General features: G+C 48.3%; 1 protein-coding gene across 1 annotated transcript in view; it reads right to left on the bottom strand.

Moving 5' to 3' along the window:
* The window catches only part of DNAH6 (dynein axonemal heavy chain 6), a 2,906,060-nt gene that overhangs the window by 724,450 nt on the left and 2,164,392 nt on the right, over positions 1–17,218 (bottom strand). Inside the window, exon 66 of the mRNA XM_030192089.1 lies at positions 14,901–15,091. Within this exon, the coding sequence (XP_030047949.1) occupies positions 14,901–15,091 (191 nt within the window). The remainder of the gene's footprint in view (positions 1–14,900; positions 15,092–17,218) is intronic.

The raw sequence follows: 17,218 nt of genomic DNA on the forward strand, positions 1-17,218 counted from the left end.
CTCCCCACCTGCAGCTCCATCTGAGCCATCTCCCTCCCCTCGGCCATCTCCATTGCCTGGGCCACCTCCATCCCCTGAGCCATCATCTGGGTCCCCTGGGCCACCTCCAGCCCTTGGCCCAGCGGCTGTTCTGCGCCTCCTGCAGCACCTGGTAGATGGCCAGAACCAGGTGCTGCAGCACCTGGTAGATGGCCAGAACCAGGTGCTGCAGGAGCTACGAATCATAAGGCAGGGTAATGAGCAGCTGCAGGGCCCACTTAGGGTGGTCCTGCTGCTGCTCATTACCCTGCTACAGAGGGCCTTGATTAGAGGCCATGGCCACCCGTCCTAGACGGGGGGGGGGGGGGGGGGGGGGGGGTGTGACAGTTTCTATTTTGTGGGGGGGGGGGTTGTTGGGTGGGTGGGTGGATGGGTTGTTTGTATGTATGTTGGGGGGGAGGAAATGTTGGAGGGGGGGTTGGGGGGATATGTAGGGGTGTTGGGGAATTTTTGTGTGTGTGGGGGGAATTTGTAGGGGTGGGTGTGGGGGGAATATGTTGAGGTTTGCACATAAATAATATTTTTCACATTTTAACTAACAGTGTGTGCGTTGTGCATTACATATAACCACATGGTGCTGTTGATGTGAGAGGAGGCAGCAATATGCATTGCATGAAATGTGAAGTGTGAATGAGAAAGCTGATGCATGTCTGTGATAATGGTGCTCATACAGAAGCCCACCTGTTCATTCCAACCTCCATGGCCCTATGTGCAGGGGGGTGGGCTGCGGAGCCTGGATGGCTATTTACTGTTGAGGGACACAAATGGCCATCCAGCCTCTCTCCCTCCCCCTTACCATACAGCCCCACAGCACAGAGTGGCATAAATAATAGATTTGTTGTCTAGCACTTGTGATCTGCCAAGTACACTCTTGCACATAACCCTAGGTAGCACATACATGATGTTTTCTCAGTGTGATCACCAGACACCCTTACCCACAATCATACCAAATTGGTGGGGAGGGGGCCCACCAAGGACCTACAAACAGCTGCCTCATCTTTTCACATTCTATGCATCTGCAATGGTATATAGTGCTGAGGAGAAAAGGGAAAACAATGGGAAAACCATTAGATGGAGGCTTACTGCATCACAGTTGCAATTTAATACAAGAGTTACAGAAGGGCACAAATAAATATGATGTTCATTATTTGGTGTTTGCTCACACCTTTTTCAGTAGGAGGTCAAGGTGATCTACATTCCAGGTCCCCTGTCCCAGGAGGACTGTAAGTTTGTACCTGAGGCTCACTCTAGATCACAAGGGGCAGGAGTGGGAATTGAACCGGCAACCTTATGATTACAAGGCTGGTGAGCTAACCACTAGGCCACAGCAGCCACCAGGTTATAACTACCTGCAAGTAATGTGGGTTTGGACCTGTAACCACAAACTCTCTCCCTCACCATGTCTTAAGGGCTCAGTAGGCAGTACCTGTGGACACCTTGAAACTAGTTTGCAGCCTACATGTTAGAAATGTTGTTGTTCCAGAACTATGGAGGATTGTAGGACTGTGTTCAATACTGTGCTAAAAACATGATTTACCTATATAGTTCCCCCTCCCTCTCCTATCAAAAGTGAGAATGGGTGGCCATTTCATAAATGGGGACTGGGGTTCAGCACACAAACAAAGGATTGAACCTACCGGGAACCAATACAGCAGCTCCAACAGCTGGACCACAGCATTGAGGACCTGGCAGAACCATACAGTACGGGGCTGATGGCCTCCAACCAGTGCACAAGAACCTGGTGAAAAGAGAGCTAAGACATGACTGCAGACTACATACAGTGAATGCACACTCTTTGATGATGAGCAGAAAGAGAAGAGGTGGCAGAGAAATAAGAGCTTACCATGAACGTCTGTTTCAAGAATGTGTAGTGCGCCTTCTATCTTCTGGAACATTAGCTGGACATCTGCCTCAGTGAAATGACCCTTACCGAGGGAGGGGTGCTTGATTTGGAGCGATTGTAGCAATTTCTTAGCTCCCACAGACTGCCTACTACAACCAGGCAGAGAAAATGGGAGACAGGAAGAGGCCCAAAGGATGGATACGGAAGCGTTGTGGGCTGAGGGCAACCACAAATAACAACCCCCCAAAATACACAGGTGTACCGAAGCATACCTTGCCAAACACAAACCTTAATATAAATGTGGGTAACACGTGAGAACTCACGTGAATCAGAACTGCCAAAGTCCGAGCACATAAAATGGCGGTTTAAATGGCAATCAAGAAGGGGAAGGCAGGTGGGGACGCCCATAGTTATCTACCCATAATCAAAATCAGGAGCTCCAAATCGCTATCTCAGCTGGGCACGTTTAGGAATTGTATGTATAATCGAAATTACAGCGCCCATATCAGACACGCCTATCCCCCGTCCAAAATGGGTGTTCCTGGCGACGATATAAACGCCCACTCCATATTTTCGAAACCCCATTGGTACAATGCCGCCATGCCAGCCCCCAACCCGGAAGGGTAATTTCTCAGATGCCGAGGTGGAGCTCCTGGTGCAGGAGATACAGCAACGGCACACCAACCTGTTTGCTCCCACAGGGCAGAGACTGGCTGTGACCACCAAGCAGCGGGAATGGGAGGCAGTATGTGACAGGGTAAATGCGGTCTTCCACTGTGCAAGGGACGTGGAGGACTGCAAGCGCAAGTGGCGCAAGCTGAGGAGGGATGTGAGGAGGAAGGCTGGGGCCAATCCCGCAGCACAAGACACAGCCAACCTCACCCCCATGGAGCTGATGGTCCACGCCCTGCTACCCCAGGAGGGCATCCACGGGATCGGTTCCCTTGACACCTCGGCCCAGCCTGAGGGCTCAGGTAGGTTGTCTATTATGATGTTGTGCTGCACTACACTGTGTTATACAAGTTGGGGCCAGGGGGAGGAGGGAGGTGGGGGAGGAGTTTCACCACGGTGTGTCTCAGGCTGTCTTCACATGTGGAATAAATGCCCACCTTTATGATGGTGTCTCACCTCCTACCCCTTACTCACTTGCTCTGTACCCTTACTCTCTATTCCTACCGTAGTCATTGGCTTCCCTCTTACTTGTCCTGTGTGTGCAGCTTAATTACAGTGTAAGGTGTCTGAGTAGTGGTAGTATTAATGTGTGTCATAGGAGCAGACTCAGTGGGTGTTTGAGCACCCCCAATATTGAGGAAATATCATGTAGGTGTCCAGGGAGGGCTTATTTGCACTGGGCTTAGCACCCCCAATAATACTTTACACTTGGCTCCTATCCTATAGGTGTGTGTAGGTTACTACTCTGTGGCACAACTTTGGGGCTCTTCCTTCCCTACTCCCTCCTATTTTCCCATCATCACCAAACTGTGCCTATTTCCTTCTGTCACCTTTGTGCTCTAGTTAGTGTGGGCCACATGCATGCAACTTAAGGAGCCTGTAATCGGGGTCATAAAGCAGTTCTAGGCAGTGTACCAAGTCAGTAGTAACACAAGACATGCTCAAATGTCCTTCACTTTAACTAATATACAACAAACAGCTTGTCCGGGTCCACAAAGTTGTGAGCAGTGTCCTTGTCTTGGCTGTCCGTCCACCAGCTGTACCCAGCTGCCTGTGGGGCTGTCGTTCACATGGGTCTCAAAACCCAATCCTCCTCACCATCTCTTTGCAGTGTCATCAAGTGTGGGGCTATGTAGATGAATGCTGAAAGACCAAAGTGGGTTATTTTCACCAACACACTTCCTCACCCTTGTGCTATACAGGTGATGACTCTAATGAGGCTGGCCCTAGTGGCCTCCAATCACAACAAAGGCCTACACCAGCAGGACAGCCTCAACCTCCACCGCCTGCAGCAGCAGTCCAGCCTCTACCACCACCTGCACCAGTGCAGCCTCTACCACCACCACCTGCAGCAGCAGTCCAGCCTCTACTACCACCACCTGCACCAGTCCAGCCTCTACCGCCACCACCTGCAGCAGCAGTCCAGCCTCTAACACCACCACCTGCACCAGTCCAGCCTCTACCTCCACCACCTGCAGCAGCAGAACCAGCACTAGAGGCCCACCCTCCACCAGCACCACCGGCAGAGGCGGCACCTCCACCACCGGTTGAGTTTTCTGATGCGGAGGATGCATATAGGGGGCCAGCTTCTCGCCAGAGGCCCTCCAGCCAAAGGAGGCAACTCCTGCGGCTGGCCACTGATTTGCTGCGGCACAATGTGCGCTTGGAGGAGTACCGGCAGCAAAAATTAGAGCTGCAGTGGGAAGCACTGCAGGCGCAGCGCCAAGCCCACCAGGAACTGCTCCAGGTGCAGCGCCAAGCCCACCAGGAGGTGCTCCAGCAACTCCAACAGCTGCAGCACAGCACTGAAGGCCTGCGCCCTCAGGTCACAGCACCTACTCCACCGGTGGTGGTGCAGCAAGACCTGCCATCCACTTCCTCCTCCAGTGGGCAGCAACCACCACCAGCTAAGAGGTGGACCTTGAGATCAGGCGCCTCCGCAGCCACTAGTGCAGCACCCACCAAACCAGCTCCCATTCTGGGTCCCGTGGCCAGGCTACAGCCAACAAGGTGGCCGGATTTCCACAGGGCAGCCGAAGCCGCAGGCTGCTGTGTGGATACGGAGGAGGACAGTGGGAGTAGCCCATCGGAGGAGTCTGAACAGACTTCCCCTGCAGCACCAGCTGCAAAGGAAGTCCGTGGGAGGGGTAAGAGGGGACGGGGGAGGGGACAGGGAAAGTGATGGCACATGCTGGAGGTGAGGGTTGGTGGGTGATGGTGGTGGTGGGTGTGATGTGATGGTAACACTTATGTGAGTATTACAAATAAATGTGCACTTACTTTCACACAAAACTTGTTTCTATGAGTCTTTGTCTGGCTCTGACACCAAGCTGGTAAGCAGTGAGCTCTGCTCTGTGGACTGGGGGTGGAGGGGGCTCCTCTTCCTGCTCATCTGGGGCCTCCTCTGGTGGCTGTGGCTCCTCTGGGAGGGCCTGTCCTCTGCGCTGGGCCATATTGTGCAGCATGCAGCACGCCACAAAGATCTTGGCCACCTTTTCTGGACTGTAGAGCAGCTCTCCTCCAGACCGGTCCAGACAGCGGAACCGGTTTTTCAACAAGCCAAAGGTCCGCTCAATGATCCCCCGGGTGCTCCGATGCCTCCTGTTGTAGGTTTCTTATGCCCCTGGTTGTGGATGCACCATGGGGGTCATGAGCCACGTCCTCTGCGGGTACCCTCAGTCACCTTTGGAGAGAAACAGAATGAGATAGATGAGTGTGTATTGCTTGGAGCAGGTACAGGGGGGGGGAGGGGGAGATTAGAATAGTGGGTTGTGGAGTGAGGTGGAGGAAGGCAGGACGGAGGGTTGCCCAGTGGAGGAGACATAGTATGGGTACGTCCATGTTGCACTTACCTAGTAGCCATCCACCAGTGAACTCCCCTCGCTCAAACCTGCGGAAGATGCCCGAGTGCTGTAGGATGTAAGCATCGTGGGTGGAACCGGGGTACCTGGCACACACGTCTAATATCTCCCCCTGGCCATCACACTCAACTTGCATGTTCATCGAATGAAATGCCTTCCTGTTTCTGTAGGTGGCTTCGTGTGGCCGGGGGGGTCTGAGTGGGACGTGTGTGCAGTCAATCACACCTATGACCGAGGGGAACCTAGCAACAGCATAGAAGGCGGCCATGTTGTTGTGCAGGGCCTGGGGGGTGGTGGGAAAGTGATGTAGTGAAAGGTGTGAGTTAGAAAGGCATCCAGGAACTGGGTGAGACAGTGTGAAATAGAAGCCTGGGTGAGCCCTGTGTTAGCAGCTAATACAGATTGAAAACTCCCAGTGGCCAGGACAGAGAGAGGGGCAGTGATTTTGAGGTGGACAGGGATGGAGTTATTCCTATGGGTCTGGGGCTGAAGGAGGGGTTTCAGCTGCTCACAAAGCTGCACAATGGTTGCCTTATCAAACCTGAACCTTGTCAGACACTGCTGGTCAGTGAGTTGTAGGAAGGTGGTGCGGGGCCTGAACACTCGGGGCCGTGAATACCTCCTGCGGTGTGTGGCCTGTTCCTCTAACATGGAAGCCGCCAGTGAAGTTAGTGCATCCATTTCCCCATCAGTGCAAGTATTAGTAGTAGTACTGAAACAACAGCAGCACACAGATCTCACTCCGAACACACCCTCTGGCCAGTCACTCCCCAAACAGTACAGGGAACACAGAGACAAAGGGAGGTCAAGCAATACAATATACACGTGGGAACAGTGAATGGAGAGGGATAGGGGGAGGGGAAGGGGAAGAGACCGATAGAGCAAGGAGGAGGAGTAGGGAAAGATCAAAAGGTAAGACACAAAAGAGGCAGGTGAGGGTGACAACGTTCTGACTAGGGCAGACAGACGAACGTAACAGGTACTCCACACACTCAGCTTTCTCTGCAACCAACAATTCAGCTCTCCCAACACCGATCGCGCCACTCTCCAACTCCACACAATCGCTAATGGGTCTAAAGACAATTTCCCCCTTGCTCTGGTCACTTTTATTTCGGGTCTAAGCAATGATGCCCATGTTTGCGCCCACCCAAAATCATTTCGCTATCTGTTATATGTTGTAGACGACCACCTCGTAACACCGCCCTTAACACGCCTCCAACATGCCCCTTATTTGGGCATTTGTATCTGAGCGTATGAGCGAAATGGACGCACTGAAAGTTTTGTTTCCATTATACTGATTTTAATCGTTTTTGTGAGATAAACGTCTATCTCCCGATTTAGGTCGCACTATAGGCGTTTTTCTCTTTCGAAAATAAGCAGGATTGTGTACAAAGCATGTATTTAAAAAATAACCATCTTATGGTGAGTATCCTAAATTAGCCACATGATAACTAGTTAATCAGTTAAGGAATAAGGAAATCTATAGGAATACAAACAGAAAAAGGGGAAAATACTAGGCATATATTGCTGTACCACAGACAAGTACATTACATTAAAAACTTGTAACACAAAATCATACAAGTTAAAAACAATGTGTACACAAAAATAACATTACAAATAAAAATAAAAGTAAATATAAATATAAAAAAATCTTATTATAGCTATGTGTCATATTAAAAATGTGTGTGGACAATGTAGGTAAAAAGCTATATAACATTTTCTGTTCTTCCAAGTGCTCCCCGGCTCAGTATTAATTTCTTCCAAATATATGATATTGAGCTCAAAAGTCATCAGTGTTCTGCAAGTGATATTCAAAAATGAAACACCTTATGTGAAAACAGTTAGATCTAGCTCATTATTGAGTCCTGCCGGGTGTACTGTGTTGAGCTCAAAAATGGCTCTTTGTTCCTGCTGTAATAAGATTTGATCAAAGTTACCGCCTCTCCACGGTTTATTTGGGATTCTGAACACACAAAAACGGAGGTCTCCAAAGTTGTGAGATTGCTCGATGCAATGTTGTACTAAGGGTGCTGAGATATCCTGTCGTCTGATGTTGCTTCTGTGTTCGATCATTCAAGTCTTAATTTTCCGGATAGTCTTGCCTATGTAAATTAAATCACAAGGGCTGGTAATTAGATATACAACTCCTTCTGTGTTACAGTCGGAGGAGTGATGTAGTGTGTAGGATTTCATTGTGATCGGATGTACAAAAGTAGTAATGCACATGGAGGATGTACAAACAAAGCATGATCCGCATGGCCTATGTCCAGTTGGAAGCTGAGCCAGAAGTGGATTTGCAGGTATTGCAGATTGTGCAACAATTTCTTTGATATTTTTGTTTCTTGTATAAGCAACGGTAAGATGTTTGTTTCTGAAACACTTATGATTAGCCAGAATGTGCCAGTGTTTTCTTAATATTTTTTGTATTTCTGATGAAAGGTGGGAAAACCTCAAACTGCATACTATATCTGGCTTAGGCCGTCTTGTGGGGCCCTTCAGTAGTGTTTCTCTGCTTGCCATTCTGGCTCTGTTTAACCCATCTTTGACACTGTTCTGAGGGTAGCCTCTAGTTAGAAATCTGGATGACATAGGTTTTGCTTGTTTTTCAAAATCATTATAGTCACTGCAGAGCCTCCTTAGTCGGAGAAATTGGGAATATGGTAGGTTTTGTTTGAGACTTCTATTGTGAAAACTTTCAAAGTGTAAAAAATGGTTCTTGTCGGTAGGTTTTCTGTATATTGTGGTTGTAAATTGGTATCTGTCTTTTCTGATTAGAATGTCAAGGAAGGGAATCTCTTTGTTGCTGTAATTCATGGAGAACGTGAGATGTTGATCTTGATCATTTAGCCATGAATGGAATTCATTCAGTCTTGCAATACTTCCCTTCCATACTACTATGATGTCATCAATGTAACGTTTCCATAATATTAGTTCTTGCTTAAATGGATGATTGTCTAAATGGTGGTACTCGAAGAAAGCGACATAGAGTATGGCAAGATCGGGTGCCATACTTGCTCCCATTGCTGTGCCTTTAGTTTGTTTAAAATAGGACCCTTGGAAGCAGAGGAAATTTTCTTGCAATGCTATAGAGGCCAGTTGAACAATAAAGGCAGTGGGTATTCTCGTGTTGTCTTCTCTGTCATTGAGCACATCAGTGATGATATCTAAAACCGGTTGATGCAGAATGTTTGTGTAGAGAGACTCCAAGTCAAAGGTGACTAAGATGATGTCATCGAGATCACCATCAAATTCTTCTAATAAATTGATGTTGTGTGATGAATCACAAATATAGGATGTGTGTGACTGTGTTTCTGAGTGTGTGCATGAGAATTACACTGTGTGTGACTGTGTATGTGACATAGAGAGAGACTGTGTTAGAGAGACACTGTGTTAGAGACAGATACAGTGTGTGTGAGACAGAGATAGACAGAGAGAGTGTGAAAGAGTGTGTGTGATACAGTATGTGCGAGTGTGTGTGAGAGTGTGTGAGACAGAGAGACTGAGTGTGTGAGAGAGACAGTTACTGTGCAAAAGATAGAGAGTGAATGTGAGAGAGTGTGAGAGAAAGAATGAGTGTGTGAGACGGAGACTGAGTGTGTCAGACAGAGAGTGAGTGAGTGTGAAAAACAGCGAGTGTGTGACAGTGATTGAGAGAGAGAAAGAGTGTGACAGTGTGTGAGACAGAGAGATTGTGTGCGACTGTGTATGAGAAAGTGAGTGTGTGAGACAGAGAGAGTGAGTGTCTGAGAGACAGTGTGTGCGTCGGGAGGCCCTCCCATCCCTCTCTGTGGTGTCGGGACCCTCCTGCCCCCCCCCCTGTGGTGTCGCGACCGCCTCCCCCCTCTCTGTGGTGTCGGGACCCCTCCCCCCTCTCTCTGAGGTGTCGGCACCCCCTTCCCCCCACCATCACTGGTCTCAGGACCCCCTCCCCCCCTCTGGTCTGAGGACCCCCTCCCCCGTCTTTCTGGTCTGAGGACCCCCTTCCCCGCTGTGTCGTCTGAGGTTGCCCCCTTCCTCTCTGGTCTTACGATCCCCCCCCCTCTGTCGTCTCTGGACCCCCACCCCCTTGTCTCTCATTCCCCGCCCCCTCTCTTCCCCCGGCCCCCGAGTTCCATGCACCCACTGTCGACCGAGTTCCAGAACTTGGCGTCTGTCTGTGGCACCCAAGTGCAAGGAGGACGTGTGCTGCTGCCCGTACCCTTCGTAAATGCCGGCTGCTGTTTAAAACTTTTTACCTCCTGCAGCGCCGGCAAGAGTGAAGGGGAGCATGCACGGACGCCGCTTCAGAGTGCCTTTGCTTTCAGTTGTGTTTCAGCTGTTTCTCTGGTCCCGCCCTTCCGGAAACAGGAAATGAGGGCGGGACCAGAGGAACAGCTGAAACAGAAACGAGAGCAAAGGCACTGTGCAGCAGCATCCGTGCATGCTGGACTTCACTGCCGGAGCAGGAGGTAAGACGGAGCCCACAGAGAGAGAGAGGAAGGGAGGCGCTGGGCGGTGGAGAGAGAGAGGGAGGGAGGTGCTGGGCGGCAGAAATCGGAGGAGAGGGAGGGCGTGGAAATTGGAGGAGAGGGGGCGCGTCGAACTCAGACGGGAGTGGGGCCGTCGGACTGCAGTGGGCCACGGGAGTGGAAGGAGGGAGGGAGGTAGGTAGGGGGTCATGGAACTCGGGGGGGGGGGGGTGATTGTTTACTCACCTCTGGTGGCTGCTGCTGGGTTCCCTTCCCTCTCACTTCCCATTGGCCTGCCCTGTGACGTCATCCCCAGGGTGGACCAATGGGAACTGTGTTACGAACCCAGGCATCAAGACGGAGGTGCAAATTATTACATAGGATGAACTGATTTGTACTATATGGAACAAAACATGCTTAGGGCTAAGGATGGTGTTTCAAATGAGTCCCTGGGAACCTGGCAGTTCCTGAGGATGCATTAAGAAACTGTCACATCCTCAAATACACGTCAGCCTTATTCAATTAAATGATGAGGTCATGTTTACTGGTAGGTATAAAGGCAGGAGCTCAAGGGGCAGATAGACAGAGGTCTCTCCTGTGGAACAGACGTGTTGCTCAGGCCCATTATGCTGGCTGAGACTCTCTGCCTGACTGCACCCGGGACTTCCCAGTTGCTGGCAAAGATGTTGTCTGCAACTCAAGCGGTGAAGTATGATTTATGATTTACTTACTTGAATAAAGTTTATTTAATAACTTTTGATCGCCTCTATAGTATATGTCTGACAGAGATGATATACCCGAAAGAACCTAATGCAAAACAAACGGCTCATGTGTTAGCATGGCCAGATGCCACACCAGCTGAGATTCGGCAGATCTACATGATAGAGCAACAGTGGCTAAACCAGCTGCGGTGAGAGGAATGGGACCGGGAAGAGCAACAACGGCGAGAGGAGCATGAATTCCAGCTGCAGAAAATGAAGCTGGAGATGGTAATGGCTCATATCCAAAGCTCCAGCCTAACCCCTGCGCCGAGGCCAGAGACATGGTCCACAGCTCAGATTGGGACCAACTTGTTTTCAGAGTTTGATTTTACCAGAGGTGATATAGATGGATATCTAACTGCCTTTGAAAAAATTTGCCACCTCAATGAGATTTCCCAGGAGATCCTGCAATGTGACTTCCACCACCGCTCGCTTGGACAGCGTGGTGCATCAAGACTCCAAAAAAAAAAATCTGTGATGGGAGAGCTGAATTCAAGCTTGTAACCTTCCCATACAACATCTAGAACCCATTGGTCCAAAGTGATCTTAACCCACTCCAGGTAGAAAAGGGTCAGTCAACCAACTATCTGCTCCACCAAAGAGTGGGCCAGTGTCCCATCACTGGGAGGATCGTGCTACTGCTCCCTGTAGGGCAGACGCACATGAGGCTCGCTTGTCATTCCAAAAGGAAGGGCCTTGCTGAAAGCGAGGGAACTGAAAGACCCTCGAAGACCAGCCCACTTCCCGAAACAGAGACCTCGAGGAACCTGCCCAAACAGCGGGTTTGGGTTTATCCTCAGGGAGATGCTGGGACTTGGAATCCCCTAAGTCCTTCACAATCTTTTCCAGATCCTCCATGAACATCAATTTACCCCGAAAGGGCAATTTGATAAGAGGCTGCTTTGAAGCCATGTCTGTCAACCAATGATCGGAGCCACAAAAGACGATAACAGGAAACCGCCAATGCCATCATCTTGGCCGATGGCCTCACTAAATCATATAAGGCATCCGCCAAATAGGCGAGGCCCACATTCAACTGAGAGAACCCAGGCACCCTAGGAAGATTTGCCTCCTGGTCCTGTTCCAGTGCCAAGTTAAGCCAAATAAGACAAGCTCTAATTGCATAAGAACTACAAACGGAGGTCTGAAAAGCTAGGGTGGAAACCTCAAAGGACCACTTCAAAGAAGCCTCCAGACGTCGATTCTGCATGTCCTTCAATGCCACTCCACCCTCTACAGGTAGAGTCGTCTTCCTGGTGACCACTGTCACCAGGGTATCCACCTTGGCGAGAGAAAACTGCTCCACCCGGTCTGCGTCCACTGAATAAAGCCACACCATGGCCTTGGCCACCTTGAAGCCCCCGTCCAGGTCCAACCACTGCATGGAAATCAGTTCCTGGATGGCCTCACAGACCGGAAATGCCTTTGACAGTCTCCGAGTACTAGCCATCTTCAGATTAATCACAGTCAATGCCGTGACCTTCGGGTCAGCAATATTTAATGCCTCCAAAGCTTAAGTGATAAGAGACGGCAGTTCCTTCCTATGAAAGAGATGGACCGTCGTGGGTTAATCCGGCTCCTCATGGAGAACCTCCACCTCCTCCACGTCCTCCAGGCCAGCCGGCTGCCAAGAATCATCAGAGAGGGCCACCAGGGAGGGGGCAGCCGTCATGGGCACTGAAGACCCCACTTCCGCCTCCTCTTACAAGCTGGATTATCCCTGGGAGAAAAGGATAGCAGACCTAGGAGCCAGCACTCACCCAAGCTGCATGGCACTCCAATCGCAGCGGGACCTCCCAGCAGAAAGCCAAGCAACACACACTCTGGCTCTCTGATCAATGGCAGTAGTTCAGGCAGAAATCATGCAGACCGCTTCTGTTTTGTTTTTTGGAGGCAGAGGCTCTCCGGTTTTTGTTTTTTTAGTTGTGAGGAAGGAAAAGAAACTCTGAGCAGGAACAGCCAGTCAAGCCAAAATAAAACTGGGAGAAGGGGTATAGCAGGGTGAGGTATGCCCTCAAAGATGGCTTCCTCGGTCAACCAGACCCTGTCTCAATTGGCCACCCATCTGAGGAACTTTGAATCTAGGAGCTGGTGAGAAGCCGTGCACCACCTGTTGGAGATAGAGACATACTGACTGATGCACTGCCTTCAGTCTTGTCTATATCTCCACCTCCTGGTAGACGGAGATAACCGACCAGTTCCTGGATTCATCTGCTGCAGGTGCTAAGGAAATCCTGCTTATCACAAAAGTAAAGCTTGACCTGGGTAAAATGGCCCTATTAGAAATTGTCCTCTCCAAATGCAAAGTAGATATGGGCTTATATGTTTAGCTGCATTGAAAAGAGGTGTTCCTATGGATGTGTTTAATTCAAAAAAGTAAAACTGCACATGCAGATTTCAATATTAAAAAATATACATGCTATTTTGTCCTCACTCCCCAACTATCTGCAGAAATAAGTGCAAAGTATATAGTAACGTGGAGAGGCATAATCGAATGGGGCCAGCCATCTCTAATGACGGCCCTGTTAAGCGACGTACCCGACCGTATTATCGAAACAAGATGGCCGGCCATCTTTCGTTTCGATAATACGGTCGGGGCCGGCCAAATCTCAATATTTGGGCTGCCCTTAGAGATCACCAGCATTAGAGATGGCCGCCATTGGTTTTCGCCGATAATGGAAACCAATGGCGGCCATCTCAAACCCGGCCAAATGCAAACCATTTGGTCATGGGAGGAGCCAGATTTTTAGTGCACTGGTCCCCCTCACATGCCAGGACACCAACCGGGCACCCTAGGGGGCACTGCAGTGGACTTCACAAAATGATCCCAGGTGCATAGCTCCCTTACCTTGGGTGCTGAGCCCCCCCCCAAAAAAACCCCAAACCCACTCCCCACAACTGTACAACACTACCATAGTCCTTAGGGATGAAGGGGGGCACCTACATGTGGGTACAGTGGGTCTCAGGTGGGTTTTGGAGGGCTCCCATTTACCACCACAAGTGTAACAGGTGGGGGGGGGGGGGCTGGGTCACCTGCCTGAAGTGCACTGCAGTACCCACTAAAAACTGCTCCAGAGACCTGCATACTGCTGTGATGGAGCTGGGTATGACATTTGAGGCTGGCAAAAAAATGTGTTTTAATTTTTTTTTGGGTGGGAGGGGGTTGGTGACCACTGAGGGAGTAAGGGGAGATGATCCCCGATTCCCTCCGGTGGTCATCTGGTCAGTTTGGGCACCTTTTCAAGACTTGGTCGTGAATAAAAAGGGACCACATAAAGCCGGCCATATGCTCGTCAGGGCCGGCCTTCTTTTTTCCATTATTGGCTGAGGCCGGCCATCTCTTAACCACACCCCCGTCCCGCCTTCGGTACACTGCCGACACGCCCCCTTGAACTTTGACCGGCTCTGTGACGGAAAGCAGTTGAAGCCAGCCAAAATCGGCTTTCGATTATACCGATTTGGCCGGCTTTAGGAGAAGGCCGGCCATTTCCCGATTTTTGTCGGAAGATGGCCGCCCTTCTCCTTCGAAAATAAGCAGGATAGTAACATAGTAGATGACGGCAGAAAAAGACCTGCACGATCCATCCAGTCTGCCCAACAAGATAAACTCATATGTGCTACTTTTTGTGTATACCTGACCTTGATTTGTTTCTGCCATTTTCAGGGCACAGACTGTAGAAGTCTGCCCAGCACTAGCCCAGCCTCCCAACCACCAGCCCCATCCCCACCCTCGGCTAAGCTTCTGAGGATCCATTCCTTCTGAACAGGATTCCTTTATGTTTATCCTACGCATTTTTTAATTCCATTACCGTTTTCATCTCCACCACCTCCTGCGGGAGGGCATTCCAAGTATCCACCACTCTCTCCGTGAAAAAATACTTCCTGACATTTTTCTTGTGTCTGCCCCCCTTCAATCCCATTTCATGTCCTCTAGTTCTACCGCCTTCCCATCTACGGAAAAGGTTCGTTTGCGGATTAATACCTTTCAAATATTTGAACGTCTGTATCATATGGTTGCTTTTCACACACATACTTGGCACGTGCTAATTTTCAAAGAGAAATAATATTTGTATTTTGAAACATTTCTAATGTACATGCATTAAAAACTTTGAAACTACCCAAGTCATTTGAAAATTGTCCCTTAATGAGCACAGTTATTCAAGACTGGATTAGAATCTTGGACAATTACTTGGATAACAATTTAGAAAATAAAATCCTTTATGTATTGATATATTTAATCAATATTTTCTGCAAATGAAATTACAGATTTACATACCGATCCTGGTATCCTTTTTCTTTTGCGAATCGTTGGAAAGTTCCCATTGGATCTGATCCAGTACTTAAGATAAATATGAGAGGAGTGGAAGATGACATATCTTGATAGAGAGTAGTTAGGTCAACAGGTGGATTCTCTATAAATTTTTTCCCCAGGTTTTCAATTACAAAATCTGTAACTGCAAAAACTACCTAAAATAAAATAAAAAATAATTTATACATGAAAATTAAACTGAAGCTATAAACCACTGGACACACCCTTAAAATTATCCTATTTCTTTTGTGCTAACATTTTCTGATGCCCTTCTCTTTTTGGATAGTCAATAGGTTTCTTGAATTTGAATACAATTTGCACATTGACACTTCCCTTTGTTTTCTTACTCCTTATTGTCCCCCTCATGCTCTCCGATCAGCACAACAAAACCAGCTCGTAGTCCCATCTTTTTAGGAAATCTACCATAACTCTACACGTCAGTCTATTTTTTCAGTTCAAAGTCCTGAAGTTTGGAATAAACTACCAGCTCACCTCTGTCTTTCATTTTCCCTTTCCAAATTCAAAGCTGATTTGAAAACTTTCTTATTCCATGATGCTTATGACTAGAACATACCCACTCCACACACTGTACAGTGGTGTTGCACCCTGGAAACCACCAATTCCCCTTCCTCTCGTATTCCCCTCCCCCTTTTCTATTATTATTGTATTTCTTCCACTTCTCCTCATGGTATTGTTGTCAATGCACTCCCTTCCTTTCCTAATACTTTATTGTAAGCTGCTCAGATAATATTTGATGGGCAGGATATAAGCCCCCTAATAAGCTTGAAACTGTTAGGGCCTTTGAATTGAATTGGATTTAGCACCTATAACCTGCCCTTATCCAGGGCGGCGAACAAAAATACATACATAAAATCACATAAAAAAGAATCACAATAAATTCTTCATAATACACAGTCCAAAAAGAAAACTAAAAAGATTAAAAAACAAAAAACAAAAAGCAAAGCAATGTCCAGGTTCTCTAAATGGACAAAGAATCAAGAATCAGGCGCCCTTTTACCAAACTGTGGTAAACAATGGCTTTAGCCTGTTCTTACACAGGTCATTCCAGCATGCTAAGGCCATTTTTTTTCTATTTCTGAATTAATGGCTACACACAAATTTTCCCATTAGTGTATGGGACATCTTGCCTCACAGGTACAAAACAAAAAAAAAAAAAAAAAAAAAAAAGGCACACAACTGCTTACAAAACAGTAGATAAAAAACAACAAAGCATATCAGTTCAGTTGGAAGTAGCAGATAAATGGTTTGTACCCCTGACGCAGCCTGAGGGCGAAACGTGGCCACGTCGGGTATTGTTCCAATAAATGCATTTGATTCCACTGCTTTGTTGTTTTTTATCTACCATTAGTGTATGGCCATTAGTGCTTGAGAAACTACTACTACTACTTATCATTTCTATAGCGCTAGTAGACGTACGCAGCGCTGTACACTTGAACATGAAGAGACAGTCCCTGCTCGACAGAGCTTACAATCTAATTAGGACAGACAAACAGGACAAACAAGGGAATATTAAGGTGAGGATGATAAAATAAGGGTTCTGAACAAGTGAATAAGGGTTAGGCTAAAAGCAGCATCAAAATGGTGGGCTTTTAGCTTAGATTTGAAGACGGCCAGAGATGGAGCTTGACGTACCGGCTCAGGAAGTCTATTCCAGGCATATGGTGCAGCAAGATAAAAGGAACGGAGTCTGGAGTTAGCGGTGGAGGAGAAGGGTACAGATAAGAGAGATTTACCCAGTGAATGGAGTTCCCGGGGAGGAATGTAGGGAGAGATGAGAGTGGAGAGGTACTGAGGAGCTGCAGAGTGAATGCACTTATAGGTCAATAAGAGGAGTTTGAACTGTATGCGGAAAAGGATAGGAAGCCAGTGAAGTGACTTGAGGAGAGGGCTAATATGAGCGTAACGACCCTGGCGGAATATTAGTCGTGCAGCAGAATTTTGAACAGATTGAAGAGGAGAGAGATGGCTAAGTGGGAGACCTGTGAGAAGCAAGTTGCAATAGTCTAAGCGAGAGGTGATACGAGCATGGATGAGGGTTCTGGTAGTATGCTCAGAAAGGAAAGGGCAAATTTTGCTGATATTATAGAGAAAGAGACGACAGGTTTTAGCAGTCTGTTGAATATGTGAAGAGAAGGAGAGGGAGGAGTCGAAGATGACCCCAAAGTTATGAGCTGATGAGACAGGAAGGATGAGAGTGTTATCCACAGAAATAGAGAATGGGGGAGGAGGAGAGGTTGGTTTAGGGGGAAAGATAAGAAGCTCAG

Source organism: Microcaecilia unicolor, chromosome 2 (genome assembly GCF_901765095.1).
Source record: "Microcaecilia unicolor chromosome 2, aMicUni1.1, whole genome shotgun sequence".
Lineage (NCBI taxonomy): Eukaryota > Metazoa > Chordata > Amphibia > Gymnophiona > Siphonopidae > Microcaecilia > Microcaecilia unicolor.